At 42.9% G+C, this 22991-nt stretch overlaps 1 protein-coding gene across 5 annotated transcripts in view; it reads left to right on the plus strand.

The window, feature by feature from the left end:
* The window catches only part of MYO16 (myosin XVI), a 783767-nt gene that overhangs the window by 560919 nt on the left and 199857 nt on the right, over positions 1–22991 (plus strand). For all 5 annotated transcript variants that reach the window (XR_012222718.1, XM_073556817.1, XM_073556818.1 and 2 more), the window contains exon 24: positions 13178–13253. Coding sequence is in view for 4 of the 5 variants with exons in the window: in XM_073556817.1 (XP_073412918.1) it covers positions 13178–13253 (76 nt within the window). In the remaining variant the exon portion in view is untranslated. The remainder of the gene's footprint in view (positions 1–13177; positions 13254–22991) is intronic.

Genomic DNA, 22991 nt, shown 5'->3' on the forward strand with positions numbered 1-22991 from the left:
CTGGCAGTTCTTGATAGAGAATGAAAGAAGATTGTGGTCAGAGAGCGGGAGAGGGGAGTTTGCGAAATCATCCACTGCACAAAGCCGAGAGAAGACCAAGTCGAGGGAGTTTCCGTCTTCATGCGTTGCAGAATTAGTAAGTTGCAAAAGGCCAAACAAGGAGGTTAGAGATAAAAGGTGAGTAGCAGATGGGGAGGGGGAAGAGCAATGGGGATGTTGAAATCTTCCATGATGAGGGTAGGATTGTCACAGGAGAGAAAATGTGGCAAAATGATCCAGGAACTGATGGGAGGGGCCGGGAGGACGATACACCACCGCCACTCACATGGAGAAGGGGGTGTAGAGTCTGATGGCATGGACCTCAAAAGAAGGGAAGACTAGTGAGGGTAGTTTAGGGATAACCTGAAAGGTACATTTTGGTGATAGAAGCAGACCAACACCTCCACCTGCTCTATTGTCTGATCTTGGGGTATGAGAGAAGTGTAGTCCACCATATGAAAGAGCAGCAGCAGCGGTAGTGTCTGATTGCTGGATCCAGGTTTCAGTAAGAGCCAGGAAGTTAAGAGAATTAGAAAGGAAAAAGTCATGAATGAAGGAGAATTTGTTACACACTGAGCAAGAATTCCAAAGTGCACAATTAAGAGAGACAGATGGCATGCAGGGAATATTAATAAGATTAGAGGGCTTTCTGATTGTAGCTGTTGGGGGGTTTGACTTTCTATAACATGGGGGACCAGGGTTGGGAGCAATATCTCCTGTGACTAGGTGAAGGAGGATAGAAAGAGTGAGCAGATGGTTAAGTGATTTGTGAGAGCGTTTCTTATGTTGAATGGGGGGACTGACTGGATCTGTGCAATTTAACAATGTGAAAAGAGCGTGAGTGCTATACATAGGAGAGGAAAGAAGCAAGGGGCCGATATGGATGGGGTGTAGAGAGTTAATGCCAGGGCGGTGGATGTGTGTGAATGCAGCGGCCAGGATATAAATTACACAAATGCATATGGTATATATTTGTTGTACTCCAAATGTACAGGGAGTAGATGTATAAATGTATATAGATGTTAATAATGCTATTAACACCATATCTGCAGGTTAATATTGTTTCTTCTGCTGACATGTTGCCTTTAAACCATTAGATAATAGGGGTTTGAAGAACCCTGCACATGTCCTAAAACAACATAGCTGTTTATTTTATAACACATGCATTACATTTGTGAAAAACTGACAGAAAATCTAAAGTTGTTGACCTTAGTAACCAGTGTTACCTTCATTTTTCGATGAAGCTTTAGAACTAGAAGCTGATATCTGAATGAATAATTTCAAGACAAAGACAATTTCTATGTAAGACTATTTTGATATTTTTTTCCCATCTTGATAAAAGGGTTGTCCTGTCACATTACTGTATATTGATGATCTCTCCTTAGGAAAGATCATTAATATTAGAAATAACATTTGTTAAGCCCACCAATTAGCTGTTGTTAGCTCCTGTGTAAGACAGATTTACATTGAATGGAACTGCATCACTGCTGGATACTGCAGAACATCTCTTATTCAAAAAAACAGAGAATGAGCTGTTCTGTAGTACCTGGCAGCTGCTGCGACAAATTGAATGCAAATGTACAGTGCTGCTCTGTTCAATGTGTATATATTTGGTGGCCATCAGAGCCTATAACACCTGATCTCAGGGGTGCCTGGTATCAGACATCTGCTAGTCAGACATTGATGATTTATCCTGAGGAATGGTCATGAATATCTTGTGACCAAACAACCCTTTTAAGATTATACTACTAATCTCTATTTATAACTCACACTTATCCTAACTAATGGTCTTTTACCACATTAGAATACAGAGAGATTCCAGCAATAACATTTTATAAAAATTCCAATTTATTAATACACATTATTTAAAAATATTCATAGAATACAGACAAAAAAGAGGGAGACTAAAAACAGGGTGGGAATAAACCTTTAAAGGGGGATGTGTGAAGATCAATAGTACAGCTCAGCCTCTAATGCATTATACTGTACAATAAATCTCATATCAGTTTTATGCCAAAAAATCCTAAAATAATATATCAGGACATGGTCAATGATCTTCAGTATATCTCCTCATAAATGCCTAAATGCAAGGTTTTGTTCATTTAAAAAGGGAAAACAAAGTTTCCTATTTTATTTGAGACTTCAAAAAAGTGCAAGGTGCCAGCAAATGCTTAGTGCAAATAATGCTTAGCACACAAAAAAGGTTTTATTTTCTATTGGTACTCAATGAATCACGAATCACGATAGATCTTTTTGATCTACCCCCCCTTTTTGATCTACCTCCTACCTTTCCAACCGCACATTCAGTGTTTCCCACTCCCACACCACCTCCTCATCCCACCCTCTCTCTGTTGGAGTCCCCCAAGGCTCTGTTTTAGGACCCCTACTCTTCTCAATCTATACACTTGATCTGGGGCAACTCATAAAGTCCCACGGATTCCACTACCACCTTTATGCTGATGACACTCAGATCTACCTCTCTGGCCCAGACGTCACCTCTCTGCTGTCCAGAATCCCAGAGTGTCTATCAGCCATATCCTCCTTCTTCTCCTCTCGCATCCTCAAACTCAATGTAGACAAATCTGAACTCATCATCTTTCCTCCATCTCACAGATCTTCTTTACCCGACCTAGCTATAACAATTAATGACATCACACTTTCCCCAGTACCAGAAGTCCACTGCCTCAGAGTAACCTTTGACTCTTCCCTGTCCTTCAAACCACACATCCAAGCTCTTTCTACCTCCTGTTGCCTCCAGCTCAAAAATATTTCCAGAATCCGTCCTTTCCTCAACCCTCAATCTACTAAAATGCTTGTGCATGCCCTCGTCATCTCCCGCCTCAACTACTGCAACATCCTTTTCTGTGGTCTCCCTGCTAACACCCTCGCACCTCTCCAGTCCATCCTTAACTCTGCCACCTAACTAATTCATCTCTCTCCTCGCTACTCCTCCGCTTCTCCCCTCTGCAAATATCTTCACTGGCTCCCATTCCCTCAGCGTATCCAGTTCAAATGACTAATTCTGACCTACAAGGCCATCTATAACCTGTCTCCCCATATGTTTCTGAACTAATCTCCCGATACCTTCCCTCACGTAATCTCCGGTCCTCCCAAGACCTCCTTCTCTCCTCCACACTTATTCGCTCCTCACCCAACTGCCGCCAAGACTTCTCCCGAATAGCCCCTATTCACTGGAATTCTTTGACCCAATAAGTCCGACTATCAACCACATTTGGATCCTTCAGACGGAACCTGAAAACCCACCTCTTCAAGAAAGCCTACAGCCTGCAATGACCCCGCTACCTCCTTCTCTCTCACCACTACCGGTGATATCACCTCAACCAACACCGGAACTGCTGCAACCCACCAACCTACTGTCTCCTTCCCCACCATCCTGTAACGTGTAAGCCCGAAAGGGCAGGGTCCTCTCTCCACTCTGTATCAGTCTGTCATTGTTAGTTTGTTTACTGTAAGTGATATCTGTAATTTGTATGTAACCCCTTCTCATGTACAGCACCATGGAATCAATGGTGCTATATATATAAATTATAATAATAGTAATAATAATAATAAAACTTAGCAAAGCCTTCTGTTTTTTGAGGGATCATCTGAATAGCTAATGTCTTTAGCATCCGACTAATATTTGGGACCATAAGGCACTGGCGGTTCAAATTTAATTGCCCAAACCTTTTGTTCTGCAGACATACTTCATTCTCCCAGTAGAGGACACATGAATAATAATAACAATAAATTTTATTTCTATAGCGTTGACATATTCCGCAGCACTTTACATTTCGGAGGGGATTTGTACAGACAATAGACATTACAGCATAACAATAATCACATAGATTATAACAAATACCAAGAGGAATGAGGGCCCTGCTCGCAAGCTTACAATCTATGAGGAAAAAAAAGGGAGACACGAAAGGTGGGTGGTAGCAGATGCCCTGATTGCATGGACCAGCCATAATGTTAAGTGTGTAACAGTACAGACACAGAGGGCTAATGGATGCATAAAGCATGTGGGAACATGATGCGGGGAACCTAGTTATGGTAAATCTTTTGGCTGTGCCACACAGGGATAGACTAGGCTAAAATGTTGAGGCGGTAGGCCAGTCAGAATAAATGCGTTTTCAGGGCACACTTAAAATTGTGGGGATTGGGGACTAATCGTATTGACCTGGGAAGTGCATTCCAAAGAATTGGCGCAGCACGTGTAAAGTCTTGGAGACGGGAGTGGGAGGTTCTGATTATTGAGGATGCTAATCTCAGGTCATCAGCAGAACGGAGGGCGCAGGTAGGGTGGTATACTGAAACAAGTGAGGAGATGTAGGGTGGTGCTGAGCCGTGGAGGGCTTTGTGGGTGAGGGTAATAAGTTTATACTGAATTCTGGAGTGGATGGGTAGCCAGTGTAATGACTGGCACAAGGTAGAGGCATCGGTGTAACAATTGGTGAGGAATATGATCCTGGCTGCAGCATTCAAGACAGATTGGAGAGGGGAGAGTTTGGTAAGAGGGAGACCGATTAGAAGAGAGTTACAATAGTCGAGGCGAGAATGAATAAGAGAAACAGTAAGAGTTTTTGCAGACTCAAAAGTAAGAAAAGGTCGAATTCTAGAAATGTTTTTGAGGTGCAGATGACAAGAGCGAGCCAGTGATCGAATGTGGGTGGCAAAGGAAAGCTCGGAATCAAGTATGACGCCAAGACAGCGGGCATGTTGCTGGGGAGTAATATCGGAGCCACACAAAGAAATGGCAATGAATGCTTAGCTGGGCATTAACATGTATGAGGAAGTTGGGATAAATGACTGTCACCAAAATGAACATTGGGTCACCTGTTATGTAAGGACTGTGGGCATCTTTAAAATAGGGTGCCATTTGATGGCAAGGGTAGGGCAGCCTATTCCTTGCCATAACAAATTGCTGTGTTTGAAGACAAAATTATACAAAAACAAGAATTAGCTACTAACATGCATTTCCAATGTTATTAAGCTAATGAATTAAAAATTCTATCAAACAATTGCTTGTATGCAAGGTGTGGAAAATTGTTTTCCAATATGAAATTCTTTTAGAATAGGCCCGTGAATAGTTTTCACTGTGGTTTTATTTTAACTTTCAGCAAATGACTGACTTCAAGGATATTGTTTTCTTGTGCACGCACTGTTAATTAATATTTCTTGGATCCTTGTGACAATCACATGGTAAATTCCAGACTGGTACTGTTCAACCTTGTCTTGTTTTGCAGCTAAGTTATTTTTAAGTATTTCTTAGAATACACTGGAGGCATTGGTCAACGACATGCAGTATTGGTTATTCCAGAGCTAAACTAAATACGATGTTATCACAGTTACATGTTTTGGAAATGCAGAACATATTAATTATTGTACTCTCTGAATTCCTTAGAAGAATAGGATACATAAAGATTTCTAACATAACTCCTTTTTTTAACATTTCTGTTGCTTATGTAACACTGACATATTTTGCTGCTCCTTGTGGAGATTACTGTCTCAGTTACTGTCCCCAATGGGGCTTATAATCTAATTTATGTAGCTCACACATGTTCCCTACAGATAATTTTCTGCAAGCCTATCAGTATGCTCTTAACCCCTTAACCCCCGGAGCTTTTTTCGGTTTTGCGCTTTCATTTTTCGCTCCTCTCCTCCCCATAACCATAACTTTTGTATTTTTTTTTATAAATATGGCCATGTGAGGGCTTATTTTTTACAGGACAAGTTTTAATTTTGAATGACACCATTGGGTTTACCATGTCATGTACTAGAAAACGGGAAAAAAATTCCAAGTGCGGTGAAATTGCAAAAAAAAGTGCAATCCCACACTGGTTTTTTGTTTCACTTTTTTGCTAGGTTCACTAAATGCTAAAACTGACCTGCCATTATGATTCTCCAGGTCATTATGAGTTCATAGACACCAAACATGTCTAGGTTCTTTTTTCATCTAAGTGGTGAAAAAAAATTTCAAACTTTGCTAAAAAAAAAAAATTGCGCTATTTTCTGGCGTTTTGAATTTTTTTTCTCGCTACGCTGTTTAGCGATCAGGCTAATCCTTTTCTTTTATTGATAGATTTTGAATGCAGCGATGCCAAATATGTGTATGTTTGATTTTATTTTTATTGTTTTATTTTGATTGGGGCGAAAAGGGGGTGATTTGAACTTTTATTTATTTTTATTTTTTTATATATTTAAACACTTTTTTTTACTTTTCCCATGCTTCAATAGTCTCCATAGGAGACTAGAAGCTGGCATAACTCAATTGGCTGAGCTACATAGAGGCGATGAAGCTGAATTACTGACTTGCTATGAGCTAACATCCCCATTCTGTTTGTGGATGAAATGTTTGGATGCGGCAGAGCTCTTATGAGTGATTTTATTCACTGCATCAGACAGGTGCCTCCTGATTCTGACCTTCAGGGGGCTCCCTGTACAGCCCACATATTGCTGGTCACTTTGCAGAGCACTGTGTCAGATCAGCAATCTGACAGGCAGTGCAGGTGACTTGCCGGTGCCTGGTCTCAGCAGGCACTGAGAAGCCACTCCCTGCAGGACCCGGAAGGACCCCATGGCCATCTTGGATCCATGGGCCTGCAGGGAGGAGGCCCTCAGAACAACTGACACCTGGCCGCGATCAGCTGCGCTCCCCCCATGAGCGCAGCTGATCACTATTACGTACTATCCCGTCCATGGGCATTAAGTCCCAGTGCACATGGACGGAATAGTATGTCTAAGGTCAGAAAGGGGTTAAGATGAAAAAATATACATTTTTTTAAGAATATTTGGAAATATAAATATAATTTGTGTGTTTCAAAACTAGAACTGGTTGTTTGTGGAAAAAAAAGAAAAAGAGTGCTTTAAAAAGTCACTTTCGTCCTATTATGCTGGTACTCTGCATATATCCCTTTTGGAATATCTTTTCTAGGTTCATAAATAATATCAGGCATGATAACTGAGATAAAATAAAGCTGCCTTAATACACTCTTCTTCATTTCAATTCTATCCACACAGTGGCCATTTAAGATATACCGGATTTATCAATATAGCATTATCGGTCTATCTTCTAACCCACTACAGAAAATAAATAAATCTATTTTATTATCAAGGATTACAGTGATTTGTTATCATAGCCTTTCATAGATGACTTTCTTCTTGTGGTATCTGAATTTATCTTTACCATTTGTTAAAACTAGCTCAGCTACATAAATTGAAATTTGTGTTGTTTTTTTGATGGATGTGTATTCCAATACACTTCAAACATAAATATATGTGAACATTAAAAATCATACAAGTATTGCACGATGACATGTAGGTACTAGAAATCTAATGGTATCTTTTGGACATGTCTTAGTTTCATGTATCCTGTTTAATTTTTGTTTTCATTTTTTATTTGCTTAATTGCTTTATATACAAGAGCCTAAGTTTAAAGGATTTGCTGTCTTACAATATTTGCATAAGCCATCCATATCTCTACCTCATTTGTAACATTTTGCTGACTCTCACACAAAAAATCTTAATTAATAATAAATGCAAACATTTAAGTAGAATAAGATTAGAAGCTGCATTGTAATCCTTTGTTTTTTTTTGTTTTTTTAATTCTAAACTCTTTGATTAAAATTTGAGAGGGCACAAAAACAATGCTAACTCCTAGTTTGAGCTAAAACAATTAATTAATAAATATAAAACTTCAACATAAAATTTGTGCAAAATATTCATTTTCCATTGAAATTAATTGAACATAATAGTTAAAGGATTATTAATGTAATGAAAATAAAACTACAAAACACAATTTGTTACAAAACAATTCATGCTGCATATGCTTAGAAGGAGACATTGTGGTGGACCTTTCATTTACACTGCCATACAGCGACCAAACAGTGGCCAGCTTTTATGCTTGCAAAGGTGCCCGCAGAATATTATGTTGCAGACTATATGAGAGAATTCAGTATTGATCAAAGTCACAGAATATACAGTACTTAAAGGGGTTGTCGACTACTTGGACAATTCCTTCCAATTCCTCATGTTTGGCCCCATTAAAATAAAACTACTGATACTCACCTACGGTGCCAGCACTGTTCCAGTGGCGTCTGCACTGATGTTCTTGGAGATTACATGAGGTTGTTACATCACTGTCCCCATTTACTTTTCTTTCACAAAAATTTTCTTTTAGACCTAGTTTTTTTTACTTTCACAAAGGTAACAGGAGAAAATGGACCATACATTTTGTTGTGCAATTTCTCCTGAGCAGGTCGATACCCAATATGTGAAGGAAAATAACTGTTTGTGTGCACGGCAGAGCTTGGAAGGGAAGGGGCGCCATTTGAGTTTTTGAATGCATAAATTGATGGAATAATTAGTGGACGCCATGTTGCATTTGAAGAACCCCTGATGTGCCTAAACAGTGGGAACCCTCCACAAGTGACACCATTTTGGAAGCTACATCCCTTTTGGACCTTATCTAGATGTGTTTTGAGCACCTTGAACCCCCAAGTGCTTCACAAAAGTTTATAACCTTAAGCCATGAAAATAAAGAAATCACATTTTTCCCACAAAAATCTTTTTTAGCTACAAATTTTGTATTTTCACAAGAGCAAAAGGAGAAAATGGACCCCAAAGTTTGTTGAGCAATTTCTCCTGAGTTCACTGATACCCCATATGTGATCGAAAACTACTTTTCAGGCACAGTGCAAAGCTCAGAAAGGAAGTAGCGCCATATTACAGTGCAGATTTTGCTGCACTTGTTTGAGGGTGCCATGTTACATTGACAAAGCCCCTGAGGTGCCAGAGCAGCAGAACCCCCATAAGTAACCGCATTTTACCAATTAAACCTCTCAATGAATTTATCGAGGGGTGCAGTGATTTTATTGACACCACAGGTGTGTCACAGACTTTTATACCATTGGGCAGTGAAGAAAAATCATTTACATTTTTACCACTAAGATTGTGTGTTAGCCCCAAGTTTTTCATTTCATACTGGAAAATGGGTAACAATGGCACCAAAATTTGTCCCACAATTTATGCTAAATGTAGAAATACCCCATATGTGGCTGTACAGTACTACTTTGACATATGGAGTGACTCGGGAGGGACAGAGTGCTATTTGCCTCCTGAAGAGCAGATTTTCCTTGACTTGTTTGTGGATTCCACATTTAGATGCCCTAATTGCTAGAAAAGCAAAATTCCCCTTCAAGTGACCCCATTTTGAAAATTCTAAACCCTTTGGGATTTATCTACAGATGTAGTGATGATTTTGACTCCATGAGTGTTTTCCAGAAACAGGTAGCAGTGGATGTTGCTGAGTTAAAATTGCAAACTGCCGTTGTATGGACCAGTACATTATGCCCAACTCATGCTTCTGGAGACACGCACCTGTAAATTAGGCAGGCTCTCGTCACTGCAGAAATGCCAAACATGTGGGCGCTAAATGTTTTTTAGGCACTCTGGGGCTCAGAAGAGAGGGGCATTTGGATTTTGGAGAGGATAATTTGCTGAATTTCTTTTGGCAGGTGAGGAGCCATTTTGCTTTTCCAGTGCCTTTGTGCTACCAGTAATGTGGAAGCCCCCTATGTTTCCATTAACAGATGACAGATCTGAGGGGACTTGCTTTTTTTGTGGATTAAGTGGAAGCTTTTATTGGGATCATTTTACATAATGTTTGGGATCACATTTATCCAGTGCTCTACGCTGACCACTTTGGGGAATCCAAATAAATCTCTGAGTGACGTGATTCAGATGAAACCCCCCGAGGAATCTATTCACTATAATGAGGCAGCAGAGTTACTCTGGACTCCATCTGGCCACTGTTCCACGGTGTCCTTCTTTTAAGACGTGCACAAAACTGTGGCCTACGGCACTTTTATGCAATCCTAAAAAGACAGTCACCGCTGGATCACAGGTCAGACTGCATCCACAGTGCCTCCATCTGCCTCATTATAGGGAATTTTCCACCGGGGGTTCTGTCTCAATCACATATTTCAGAGACTTACACGGAAACCCAGGAGTAAGCACTCAGCGCAGAGCACAGGATAAATGTGTCCCGAGCCATTCCCCACTCGTATAAGTGATTAGGTGACTTTATTCTTCAGGTCGGAGTGATTACAGCGATACCAGATTTATATCGGGTTTATATGTTTGGCTTCTGTCACACACTAAAAGAAACTTTTTATTGCGAAAACTAGTTTTTGCGTCACCATATTTTGAGAGCTATAATTTTTTCATATTTCGGCCGACAGTCATGTGTGGGCTTGCTTTTTTGCAGGACGAGCTGACGTTTCTATTGGTACCATTTTCAGGCACATGACATTTTTTGATTGCTTTCTATTCCAATTTTTGGGAGGCAGAATGAACAAAAAACAGCAATTCAGGAATTGCTTTTTTTTATACTATTCCGCATGTAGTAAAATTGGTAAGGCAGCTTAATTCTTTGGGTCAGTACGATTACAGTAATACCTCATTTATATAGTTTTTTTATGTTTTGGCGCTTTTATACAATAAAAACTAATTTATAGATAAAATAATTATTTTTGCATCGCTTTATTCTGAGAGATTTTTCTTTATTTTTCTGCTGATGGAGCTGTGTGGCAGCTTGTTTTTTGCAGAACAAGATGATGTTTTTAGTGGTACCATTTTTATTTACATCTGTCTTTTTGATCACGTTTTATTTCACTTTTTGTTCAGTGGTATGATGATAAAACATTGTTTTTTGCCTCTTTTTTTATTTATTTTTTATGGTGTTCACCGAAGGGGTTAACTAGAGGGAAGTTTTATAGAGCAGGTCGTTACGGACGTGGCAATACCAAATATGTGTACTTTTATTGTTGTTTAAATTTACATAAATTTATTTATTGGAAAAATATTTATTTCTTTTTTTTATTTATGGATTTTTAGAAAAATATTTTACACTTTGTAATTTTTTTAACTTTTTTACATTGTCCCAGTATGGGACATTACTATATAACATCAGATTGCTGATTTGATACTCTGCACTTCAGAGCATTAGATCAGCCATCTGTCAGGTAGATAAGGAGGCATACCAGCTCAGCAGGCACTCACAAGCCACCTTAACTGCAGGACCCCGAAGGACCCTGCTGCCATGTAGGAGGAGAGGTCTCCATGGAGACCAAAAGGACAACTCAATCGCATTGCGTTGTCCTGATGGAATTGCGTAGGGATCCCCCTCTCTGCGTAATGCTTCTCTATGCCGCTGTCACTACTGGCATCAGAGGGGTTAAGTGCCCACGATCGGTGCTACCACCATTCATGGACATTGCTGCGGGGTGTCAGCTGTCATATACATATACAGCTGACACACTCACCCGATCGCCGCGGCGCCCTCGTGATCGGTGAGCCATACAAGTACTACGGTTTGTGCAAACGCACCTCCCACAGTGCAGTACTAGTACAGCGCATGTTGCAAAGGGGTTAATATGTTATCAATAATAGTTTGCTGGGGGTACTGGGTTCAGACCCTCACAAATCTGATTTATTTTATTTATTATGCTTTTTTTATATAGCGCTATCATAGTCTGCAGAGCTTTACATACATTATCATCGCTATCCCCAAGGAGGCTCACAATCTAAATTCCCTATCAGTATGACTTTTGGAGTGTGGGAGGAAACCAGAGAACCCGGAGCAAACCCACGTAAACACGGGGAGAACATACCAGCTCCTTCCAGATGATGTTCTTGATGTGATTTGAGCACAGGACCCCAGCGCTGCAAGGCTACAATGTTTACCACTAAAGGTACTGTCACACTTAGCGATGTACCAGCGATCCCGACCAGCGATATGACGCGGTCAGGATCGCTGGTACATCGCTAAGTGGTCGCTAGTGAGCTGCCACATAGGCAGATCTCACTAGCGACATCGCTGGGGACACGGATCGCTACTTACCTGTCACACCAGGCGATCCTGCGTCCTCCCGCCCGGCTCCACGCGTCGCTCGTCGTCACAGCAGGAAGCGCCACAGGAAGCTGACGACGAGAAACAGTCCTGAACGTTCTCGCTCGATCAGCGATTACCAGCGGGGGAGCCGGTCGTAGTTAATTATCACACACAGAGATATCGCTAGCAATATCGCTATAACGTCACAAGTTATAGCGATATTGCTAGCGATATCTCTTAGTGTGACATGCCCTTTAGCCACGTTACTGCCCATGAACCTGATGTTCATAACCAATTGACAATTGTGAATTGTTGTCTCACAGTGACTAAAAGTATTAATTAAAATGGATACGACAGGATAGATGATGGTTTATCTTTAATTACTGTGATTTTTGCCCATTCAGCTGCTTGCAACTCCTGTGGTGCTAGATGTGAACAATGTTCATAGCCGGAACAACATATCTCAGTTCACTATGTAATGGCCGTTCTCAGGCACAGCTTGGTTTCTTTTGAAAATGACCTGTCACCGGATCAAAAGTGACCAGTTTTTGCTCTCATTTTATCCCTGCTGCTACTTGAGTATTTTTTTTCTATTCTTTAAATCCATGATATGTTTCCAGAGATATGGGCTTTTTTAATTAGTGCTAGTTGTTTGGGGAGTGGCCCGCAGGGTAATAATGCAGAGCAACCAAAGCACACATTCCCAGAGAATCCTGTACTATACTTCCCTTTGGTAAAGACCATAAAATTAGCTCTAATGACATTGGTTCATATCTCTGAAACTGTATACATTCATGTCAATTATTTTCTTATTCTCTAAAGAAAAATGTGCACTATTTCACCAAATGCAAACAATTTTGCAGAATGTGATATATAATTCTGTATATGCCCTTTTAGTATCGTGAGAAAGGTTTTATGTCTTTAAGCTGCTTAAACTTCAAAATGAACTCTAAGGAAAATTTGTACAGGAGGCAACCATGAAGCCTCTTTGAGGATATCATTAATAGTAAATTAAGGGATATGTAAAATATCATTTTAAGCCATACTGGCTATGGTAATTCCATGTAAGCATTGCTAAAAGGCAATTACTGTAATTGTTCCCTTAAGAATAGTTCATATGAACATGGATAATTATATGAAAAGTGCACATGTTGACATTACTATTTTCTTTTTTCTAATTATCTTAAATATATTTGGGTTAATAAGAAAACTTGATATTTTACTTGTCACATGATTCTCCCCTAGGTAACGTATGACATTTCCGGAGCAATTGAGAAAAATAAAGATGTATTGTCTCAGAATCTTCTCTTTGCCTTGAAAAGTAAGTTATATAATATAAGTTATGATACTAGTGAAATATGAAATCGTTTTTCCTTTATACTTTGGTTTTAATATTGTAGTGCAATAAAAGTGCATTAGACCATTTCTACGCCCGAAAAAAATTGGAGAAAAAATTGGCAGTAATTAAAGGAGCTGAAAACAAAAAGGAATTTAGTTGAGATGTGCTTCTAATATAAAAAGGTGCCTTGATCACCACATATTAGTGCAATACTGGATCACTACATTTTCAATCTCAGCTTGTGCTTAACATGCATTTAAAGGCAATCTGTCACCCCATTTTTCGAGTATCAGGTGTCAGCACCGCCATCAGGTGCTTATCTACAGCATTCTGTAATGCTGTAGATAAGCCCCCGATGTAACCTGAAAGATAAGAAAAATGAGATATTATACTCATCCCGGGGCGGTCCTGGTCCTGTTTTGGTCCGATGGGTGTCGCAGTCTGGTCCAGCGCCTCCCATCTTCTAACAGTGATGTCCTCTTCTTTGCTGCCTGCCTTGGTTCCTGTGCAGGCACACTGCTCTGCCCTGTTGAGGGCAGAGCAGAGTCCTGCAGTACGCAGGTGCCAGGCGAGGTCCGGCGCCTGCGCACTGCAGTTTTCTGCTCTGCCCTCAACAGGGAAGAGCAGTGCGCCTGCACAGGAGCCATGACAGGCAGCAAAGAAGAGGACGTCACCGTTAGAAGATGGGAGTTGCCGGACCGCAACACCCATTGGACCAAGACCGGACCGCCCCCGGTGAGTATAATCTAACTCATTTTCTTATATTTCAGGTTACATCAGGGGCTTATCTACAGCATTACAGAATGCTGTAGATAATCCCCTGATGGCGGTGCCGGCACCTGATACTCGAAAAATGGGGTGACAGATTCCCTTTTATGTCATGTATGAAGGGGGCTGGCTAATTTCAGAGGTTAAACACAACATTTTTTGTCTGTTTAATCTATGTATCAGATGTGGTAGAAAAAGGGTCTGATTTATCTTTTGAAATAAGTCAGCCAACCCCTTTTACACATAGTGTCAGGATCCTAGGACTTTCCCGTCTGTTTTGAATGAACTTTTGCCCTTGGTTAAGATGGAGTTTTCGGTCCTGTCGCATCACTTCCTCTTAGCTGCCCTTAGTTAAGATGGAGTTTTCGTTTACATCACTTCCTCCCCAGCTGCATAAAAACCCGCCCCTAAGCACAAGCAAATCGCTTGAGTATATTGATTCCTGGTGTGCTCCTGCCCTGCCACTCTCCCAGATCTTGTGACTCTGGAACAACCCTGCTTCCTGCTTGAAACCTCACCTCTCTGGACCTCTGGATACCGCTGGACTTCTGGCTACCGTACCCGGTTAGTGTTTGTGCCCACTGAAGGTCCCCTTACTGGATCTCCACCGGACTCATCATACCAGAGGCTCGCTACAACTGGACTTCTGTTTGCTATACTGGTTAGTAGCTGTTACCCGGTGCCCGCTGAACATTATCCTGCTGGACATTTGTTATACTCTGGACTTTGCCTGCAATACCCAGTTATATTCCGTACCCAGTGACTCTTAATAACTTACCATCCTTGCTGAACCTTTTGCTATGTGCTGCTGTATGTCTGTGCTCTGAACCCGTTACGTATTTCCACGTTTATTGTGCACAATTATATATAAATCACTTGCTTCACTAAGCGTGTCTCTGCCGTCATTGCCCTACGCCATTGAAGTCCTTATACCATACATAAGTATTACATTATACTCAAGCCCTTTTTACAGGACTTCGCTGGGGCAATGTCAGAGGCACGATTAGATCAGCTATACTCCATGATCCACTCCTTACAGCAGGACATGGATGCTGTGCACGCCAGGCTTGGAGATATCGAGGGACGGCTGAATCATAACCACCAGTTCCTGGGTACAGCTATGCAGGAGCTACAAGGCAAGGTGGAGGCTCAGGTGGCCGACCGTACCTCGCCCGGATTTGCTCCCAGTATGCCTAAATTACCTCCCTTCCGCTTTAATGGTGAGCGCAGTCAGTTCCGTGGCTTCATTAATCAGTGCATGCTATTCTTTGATGTGAATACTGACTATTACCGATCGGATCGATCTAAAGTATTATGCATAATCATGATGCTGACTTCACGTGCCCTGGCCTGGGCTAACCCGATGATTGAGACCAGGGACGTGCGGTTGAACTGCTTAGAGGATTTTCTAACAGCTATGGCACTGATGTTCGACGATCCGAACCGCCGTAATACTGCTGAAACGGTTCTCCTTTCTTTACGGCAAGGCAAGCGGCCTGTGATTGAATATGTCACTGACTTCAAAAGACTGATGGTGGACACTGACTGGGGTAACAATGCGTTGTTGTCGGTATTTAAAAAGGGACTGTCCGGTGCCATCAAGGATGAGTTAGCCCGTGCCGAATCACCCGATGATCTTGACCTGTTCCTTCAACACTGTGTGCGCATTGATACCCGTTTAACAGAGCGCAGACAGGAAAGATGGGCAGCACTTAACCGGGTACCTGACTTTCCGTCACCTACCAGGGAACCTGTTCCTAAGACACCACGAGAGCCTGCGGAGGTTCCCATGCAAGTGGACTCTGTACAAAACCGAGAGAACCAGGAACGCCGCGAACATCGGCTCCGTGAACGGCTATGTTTTTATTGTGGCAAATCAGACCATTTCCTTATTGACTGTCCAAGGCGTCCTAATCGTTCCAATAAGATCTTGGCGGCTGTAGCCGAATATGATAATACCGACATAGAATCCGAAGCCTCCGAAGCTAGTTCCCACCTGGATGCGGTATTTCCCTCCACAGTACTATCCACTGCAGCTAAGGACTCTGAAGGGAGATCCACCCACTGCTCGCTCCATATACAAATAAAATGGAAGAAACAGCTAATTCCTACGGCTGCAATGATTGACTCTGGGGCTGGGGGGAATTTCATGGATCTCTCTTTTGCTAGGAAACACGGTATCCCGTCTCAACAGAGAGCATCACCAGTTACCATGGAAACCGTGGACGGGTCCCCATTGACTTCCGGACCCGTGGATAAAGAGACTGTACCCCTCGAATGTATGATCAAACCAGGTCAGCAGCAGACCCTTGTCTTTATGTTAATTTCATCTCCACATTTTCCAGTCATTTTAGGAATCCCCTGGCTTCGGGCTACCAATCCAGTCATCAACTGGGAGACAAAAGAGATTTCCTTCCCATCCCAGACTGCTCCTGCCGTAAAACCAACTGAACCGGCTCCAACAACGCATGCTATGGAGGACAATGTACAGGTACCCGTTCTGCCCCCGGTCTATCATGACTTTCTTGACATCTGCAATAAACAGAATGCTGATCAGCTCCCCCCACATAGACCTTACGATTGTCCTATAGACTTATTACCCGGAGCGGAGATACCGTTTGGACATGTGTACCCGTTGGCGGCCCCTGAACTACACGCCCTAAAAGAATATATTGATGAGAATCTTGCCAAGGGTTTCATTCGTCCCTCTACCTCACCCGCAGGGGCACCCATCTTCTTTGTAAAGAAGAAGGAAGGAACTCTGCGCCCTTGCATAGATTACCGGGAGCTCAACAAGATCACCATCCGGAACCGGTACCCATTGCCCCTGATCCCCGAATTATTAGAAAGGGTCCAACAGGCTACAATTTTCACCAAGTTAGATCTCCGAGGGGCGTATAACCTGCTCCGTATCCGTCCAGGGGACGAATGGAAGACAGCATTCAGGTGTAGATACGGACATTTTGAGTATTTAGTCATGCCCTTCGGCCTTTGCAACGCCCCCGCAACATTCCAACACTTGGTGAACGATATATTCAGGGACATTATGGACCAGTTCATGGTCATCTACCTGGACGATATTTTGATTTATTCTAATTCTTTACAGGAACATCAAGAGCATGTCAAGACGGTCCTTGCTCGCCTACGTGATAACCGCCTATACATCAAGCTTGAGAAATGTGAATTTCATTGTACTAATATTCAATTTCTAGGGTATGTCATTTCTCCACAGGGTCTAAATATGGAAACCAGCAAGATAAAAGCAATACTGGAATGGCCGGTACCGGGTACCATCAAAGAGGTGCAACGATTCGTCGGATTTGCCAACTTCTACAGGCGTTTCATCCGTAATTTCTCAGAAATTGTCCGCCCTATTACCGCATTAACCAAGAAGGGTCAAAGGTTTGTGTGGTCCGTCCAGGCTCAGGAGGCTTTTGACCATCTCAAGGTTTGTTTTACATCAGCACCAATTCTGATTCACCCAGACCCCTCACTTCCGTTCCTTGCAGAAGTCGATGCCTCTGATTATGCTCTGGGAGCAGTTCTGTCCCAGAGAACTGGGGACAAAGCTTTACTGCACCCATGTGCTTTCTTTTCTCGACGGTTGTCCCCTGCGGAGAGGAATTATGATGTTGCAGACAAGGAGTTGCTGGCGATCGTGTCTGCTTTCAAAGAATGGCGGCACCACTTACAGGGAGTGGCACAACAAGTGGTGGTACTCACAGATCACCGCAACCTGGAATTTCTGAAATCTGCCAGATGTCTGTCCCCACGGCAAGCCAGGTGGAGTCTTTTTCTTAATCAATTTAATTTTGTTGTCACATATCGACCAGGTTCCCGTAACGGAAAGGCTGATGCCTTATCCCGTCTCCACACCTCGGACCCTATGCCTTCATCATCATCTCAAACCGTGTTGTCTGATTCCAACTTCATCGGAGTGATCCAGGACCAGGACTTATGGAAGGACATCAAGCAGGCCTATGATGGTGATGTATTCCTTGCTGCCCCCCCGAGCGACGTGGCACTTGTTCTTCGGAATGGTGTGTGGTTACGAGAACGTCGCCTGTATGTCCCGGAGGCTGTAAGACTTCGAGTCCTTAAATTGGTTCATGACTCCACGGTGGCAGGACATAGGGGGGTACAAAAAACTCAGGAGTTCTTGACCCGGTTCTTCTGGTGGCCTACCTGTATGAAAGACGTGAAAGACTACGTCACATCATGTGTGATCTGTGCCCGGTGCAAGGTCCCTCGTATGGCTCCTACAGGCCTCCTCCAGCCTTTACCCGTGCCGTCTCGCCCCTGGGGGTCCATCTCCATGGATTTTATTGTGGATCTGCCTCCATCAAGTGGCAGCACTACTATCCTTGTAGTGGTAGACCGGTTGACCAAAGCCGCCCATTTCATCCCCTGTACTGGCCTCCCCTCGGCCGCAGAGACTGTTGACCTGGTAGTACGGAACGTATTTCGTTTACACGGGGTCCCGGATCAGATCCTCTCTGACCGAGGTGTTCAATTCACCTCTAGGTTCTGGAAGGGGTTTTGTTCTACACTCCAAATTAATGTGTGTCTATCTTCTGCCTACCATCCTCAGACGAATGGACAGACGGAACGGACCAACCAGACCCTGGAACAATACCTGAGATGTTACGTGAGCCATCTAAAGGACGATTGGGTGAAGCTCCTTCCTCTGGCAGAATTCTCCTACAACAACACCCAGAGTAGTTCCACGAAGGTAACACCCTTTTTTGCAAACCTGGGTTACCATCCAGGTATTCTGCCTAGGTCACCGGTCGCAGTCCCTGTACCCGCGGTTGGAGACAGGGTGACGGAGTTGCAACGAGTTCAGGAGGTCCTGAAAGACACCTTGACAACTGCTCAGCGACGTTACAAGGACTCGGCAGACGCTCACAGGCGACCGGCACCCTCGTACCAGGTAGGGGACTCTGTTTGGTTGTCCACCAAAAACCTGAAGCTTGGTGTCCCTTCACAGAAGCTGGGGCAAAAATACATCGGCCCATTCAGGATCTCCGGGATTGTGAACTCCGTGGCCTGTCGGCTGAAGTTACCACGGACTATGAAGGTACACCCGGTCTTTCATGTTTCTCTGCTCAAACCAGTAACTCCTAATACCTTTCAGGGACGTGTTGTACCACCTCCTCCCCCGGTGATGGTAGATGGCCAAGAAGAATTTGTCGTTGAGGCCATTCTCGACTCCCGTCTCCATCGGCGACGGCTGCAATACCTGGTTCGCTGGCAAGGCTATTCACCCGAGGACGACTCCTGGGAATCCGTTGACAACATCAACGCATCTAGGAAGATTGCTCAGTTCCATCGGAGGTACCCGGACAAGCCCGGTCCTGTTCCGTCCTGAGGCCGTTTTTTGGGAGGGATGTACTGTCAGGATCCTAGGACTTTCCGGTCTGTTTTGAATGAACTTTTGCCCTTGGTTAAGATGGAGTTTTCGGTCCTGTCGCATCACTTCCTCTTAGCTGCCCTTAGTTAAGATGGAGTTTTCGTTTACATCACTTCCTCCCCAGCTGCATAAAAACCCGCCCCTAAGCACAAGCAAATCGCTTGAGTATATTGATTCCTGGTGTGCTCCTGCCCTGCCACTCTCCCAGATCTTGTGACTCTGGAACAACCCTGCTTCCTGCTTGAAACCTCACCTCTCTGGACCTCTGGATACCGCTGGACTTCTGGCTACCGTACCCGGTTAGTGTTTGTGCCCACTGAAGGTCCCCTTACTGGATCTCCACCGGACTCATCATACCAGAGGCTCGCTACAACTGGACTTCTGTTTGCTATACTGGTTAGTAGCTGTTACCCGGTGCCCGCTGAACATTATCCTGCTGGACATTTGTTATACTCTGGACTTTGCCTGCAATACCCAGTTATATTCCGTACCCAGTGACTCTTAATAACTTACCATCCTTGCTGAACCTTTTGCTATGTGCTGCTGTATGTCTGTGCTCTGAACCCGTTACGTATTTCCACGTTTATTGTGCACAATTATATATAAATCACTTGCTTCACTAAGCGTGTCTCTGCCGTCATTGCCCTACGCCATTGAAGTCCTTATACCATACATAAGTATTACACATAGCTCTCATAATGCGCAGTTACAGGAATCTCCCTCTCCAGTGGAGCACAAGCTGGAAGTGGAGCTGATATGTGGAGATGATGGCTTCTTTGATAATATACAGTAGCATGAAGAAGTGTTTGCCCCTTCCTGATTTCCTATTTTTTGCATGTTTGTCACACTTAAATGTTTCATATCACCAAACAAATTAGACAAATATAACACAAGTAAACACAAAATGCACTTAATAAATGAAGGTCTTTATTATTAAGGGAAAAAGAAATCCTGTGTGAAAAAAATATTCTCCCCTCCTTAACACATAAATTAACTATGGTTTATCACATCTTAGGGAAGCTGAGGTCAAATTCCTTAGCCACACCCAGGCCTGATTGCTGCCACACCTGTTCTCAATGAAGAAATCAAATAAATGAGACCTGCCTGACAAAGTGAAGTAGACCAAAAGATCATCGAAAGCTAGACGTCATGCCACGATCCAAAGAACTTCTGGAACAAATAAGAAGCAAAGTAATTGAGATCTATCAGTCTGGAAAATGTTATGAAGTCATTTCTAAACCTTGGGACTTCAGCAATCCACAGTGAGAGCCATTATCCACATATGGCGAAAATATGGAATAGTGGTGAACTTTTCCAGGAGTGGTTGGCTAATCAATATTACCCCAAGAGTGCAGTGATGACTATTCCAAGAGAGATCACAAAATAATCCACAACATCCAGAGAACTGCAGGCCTCACTTGCCTCAGTTAAGGTCAATGATCATGACTCCACGATAAGTAAGAGACAGGGCAAAAATGGCCTTCATGGCAGAGTTACAATACGAAGGCCACTACTGAGCAGTAAGAACATAAAGCCATGTCTCAGTTTTGCCAGAATACATCTTGATGATCGCCAAGACATTTGGGAAAATACTTTGTGGACTTATGAGACAAGACTTGAACTTTTTGAAAGGTATATGTCCCATGACATCTGGCGTAGAAGTAATACAATATTTCAGAAAAGGAACACCATACCAACAGTAAAATATGGTGATCATAGTTTGATGGTCTGGGGCTGTTTTGCTCCTTCAGGACCTGGAAGACTTACTGTGGTAAATGTAACTATGAATTCTGCTGTCTACCAAAAAATCCTGAAGGAGAATGTCTGGCCATCTGTTTGAACTTAAGCTGAAGTGCACTTGGGTTATGCAGCAAGACAATGATCGAATACACACCAGCAAGTCTACCTCTGAATGGCTTAAGAGAAAAAAAATTAAGACTTTGGAGTGTCCTAGTCAAAGTCCTGATCGTAATCTGATTGAGATGCTGTGGAATGACTTTAAAAAGGCAGTTCATGCTCGGAAACCATCCAATGTGGCTGAATTACAATAATTCTGCAAAGATGAGTGGGCCAAAATTCCTCCAGAGTGTTGTAAAAGACTCATTGCCAGTTACCACAAATGCTTTGTTACAATTGTTGCTGCTAACAGTGGCTCAACCAGTTATTAGGTTTAGGGGGCAGTCACTTTTTCACGCAGTGCCCTGTAAGTTTGTAATTCTTTTTCCCCTAATAATAAAGACCTTCATTTAAAAACTGCATTTTGTATTTACTTGTGATATCTGTTAGGAGTGGTGGAAGAAACTAAATAAAAAATAAAGTGCCTTCGCCACCCGGGGTCCACCGTGCGGTGGATGGAAAAATCGCTGCTAGAGAGGCAGAGCACAAGGTGGTAATGTGCACAAGGGTTAGACAGCACCCAGTGCACAAAAGCAAGCTCTGTTATACTCACAGAGCTGCAGGCAAATAAGCTCAAATTAAACGCTGAGTCTGTTCAGAGTCACAGACTCACAGCGATACAGTCGTGGTATTCGCGGTCACAGGAGTAGCCTTAAACAGCAGGACTACTCCGTCTAGACCTACAGTCAAATAAAGTACCAAGCGTCGCAACCGCGGATGCAGAGAAAGCTGCAACTGTAGCGTGGCAAGAACTGAGCCGCTGGCAAGGCGCTGCAATAACGCTGGCACAATATAGATGCTAAGCTGCTGAGCAAGATGGAGCATATGCGCGTTGGCGCTAGCGCTGCTACTGTCTGGACCCAAACACTCACACAATCGTATTATCAGAGGGAAGGGGTTTCTTAATAAGTCAGTCACCAGTGCAAGCATCCATCACCATACATACAGCAGCAAGTATGAAATACTAGCGCATGGCGGAACAGCCATGCGCGCTTTTTATACCAAACGGGACCTTCCGGAAGTCTCCAAGGCTCCAGGAGGAGCCAATAGGTTTAGACACAGAACCTGAGCATGTGACTCCCGAACTCCAATGGGAGCTCGTCCCATGAGTATGCTCAGTGGAGGAAACAGAGGACTTAGCCTCTGGAGAGAGTTGCCGCAAGGCACTCTCCTCTGCAATCTCCTCTACCGCAGATGAAACGCAGGAGACTGCAGCATGTAAGGGTCTTGATTTCATCATAGGGAAGGAAGAAATCAGACTCCTAACAATATCTTTGTCTAATATTTAAATTTGTTTAGAAATCTGAAACATTTAAGTGTGACATACATGCAAAATAATAAGAAATCAGGAACGGGCAAACAATTTTTCACACAACTGTAACTACATTGCTTTTACAGAAGCTTTTCTTTTTGCCTTGCAATAGTGGGACGTAGAGTTTCAGGACTCAGGACTGTACTAATATTTGGAGATTGGGGCATCTTTAAGGTAGTTTTTAGATTTCAGCATTGGAGTCATGGCACTAATCCATGTTCCCTGCCCATAGTAATAAACTTACTAGCCACCATCTTCTTCTGTTCTCTACACCACTTCAATCATCTTCTGCTAATTGTGAACTGCAAGTTCGCTCTAGTGTCTTTTGGAT

Source organism: Dendrobates tinctorius, unplaced genomic scaffold, assembly GCF_039654945.1.
Source record: "Dendrobates tinctorius isolate UK_male_01 unplaced genomic scaffold, ASM3965494v1 ptg000240l, whole genome shotgun sequence".
NCBI lineage: Eukaryota > Metazoa > Chordata > Amphibia > Anura > Dendrobatidae > Dendrobates > Dendrobates tinctorius.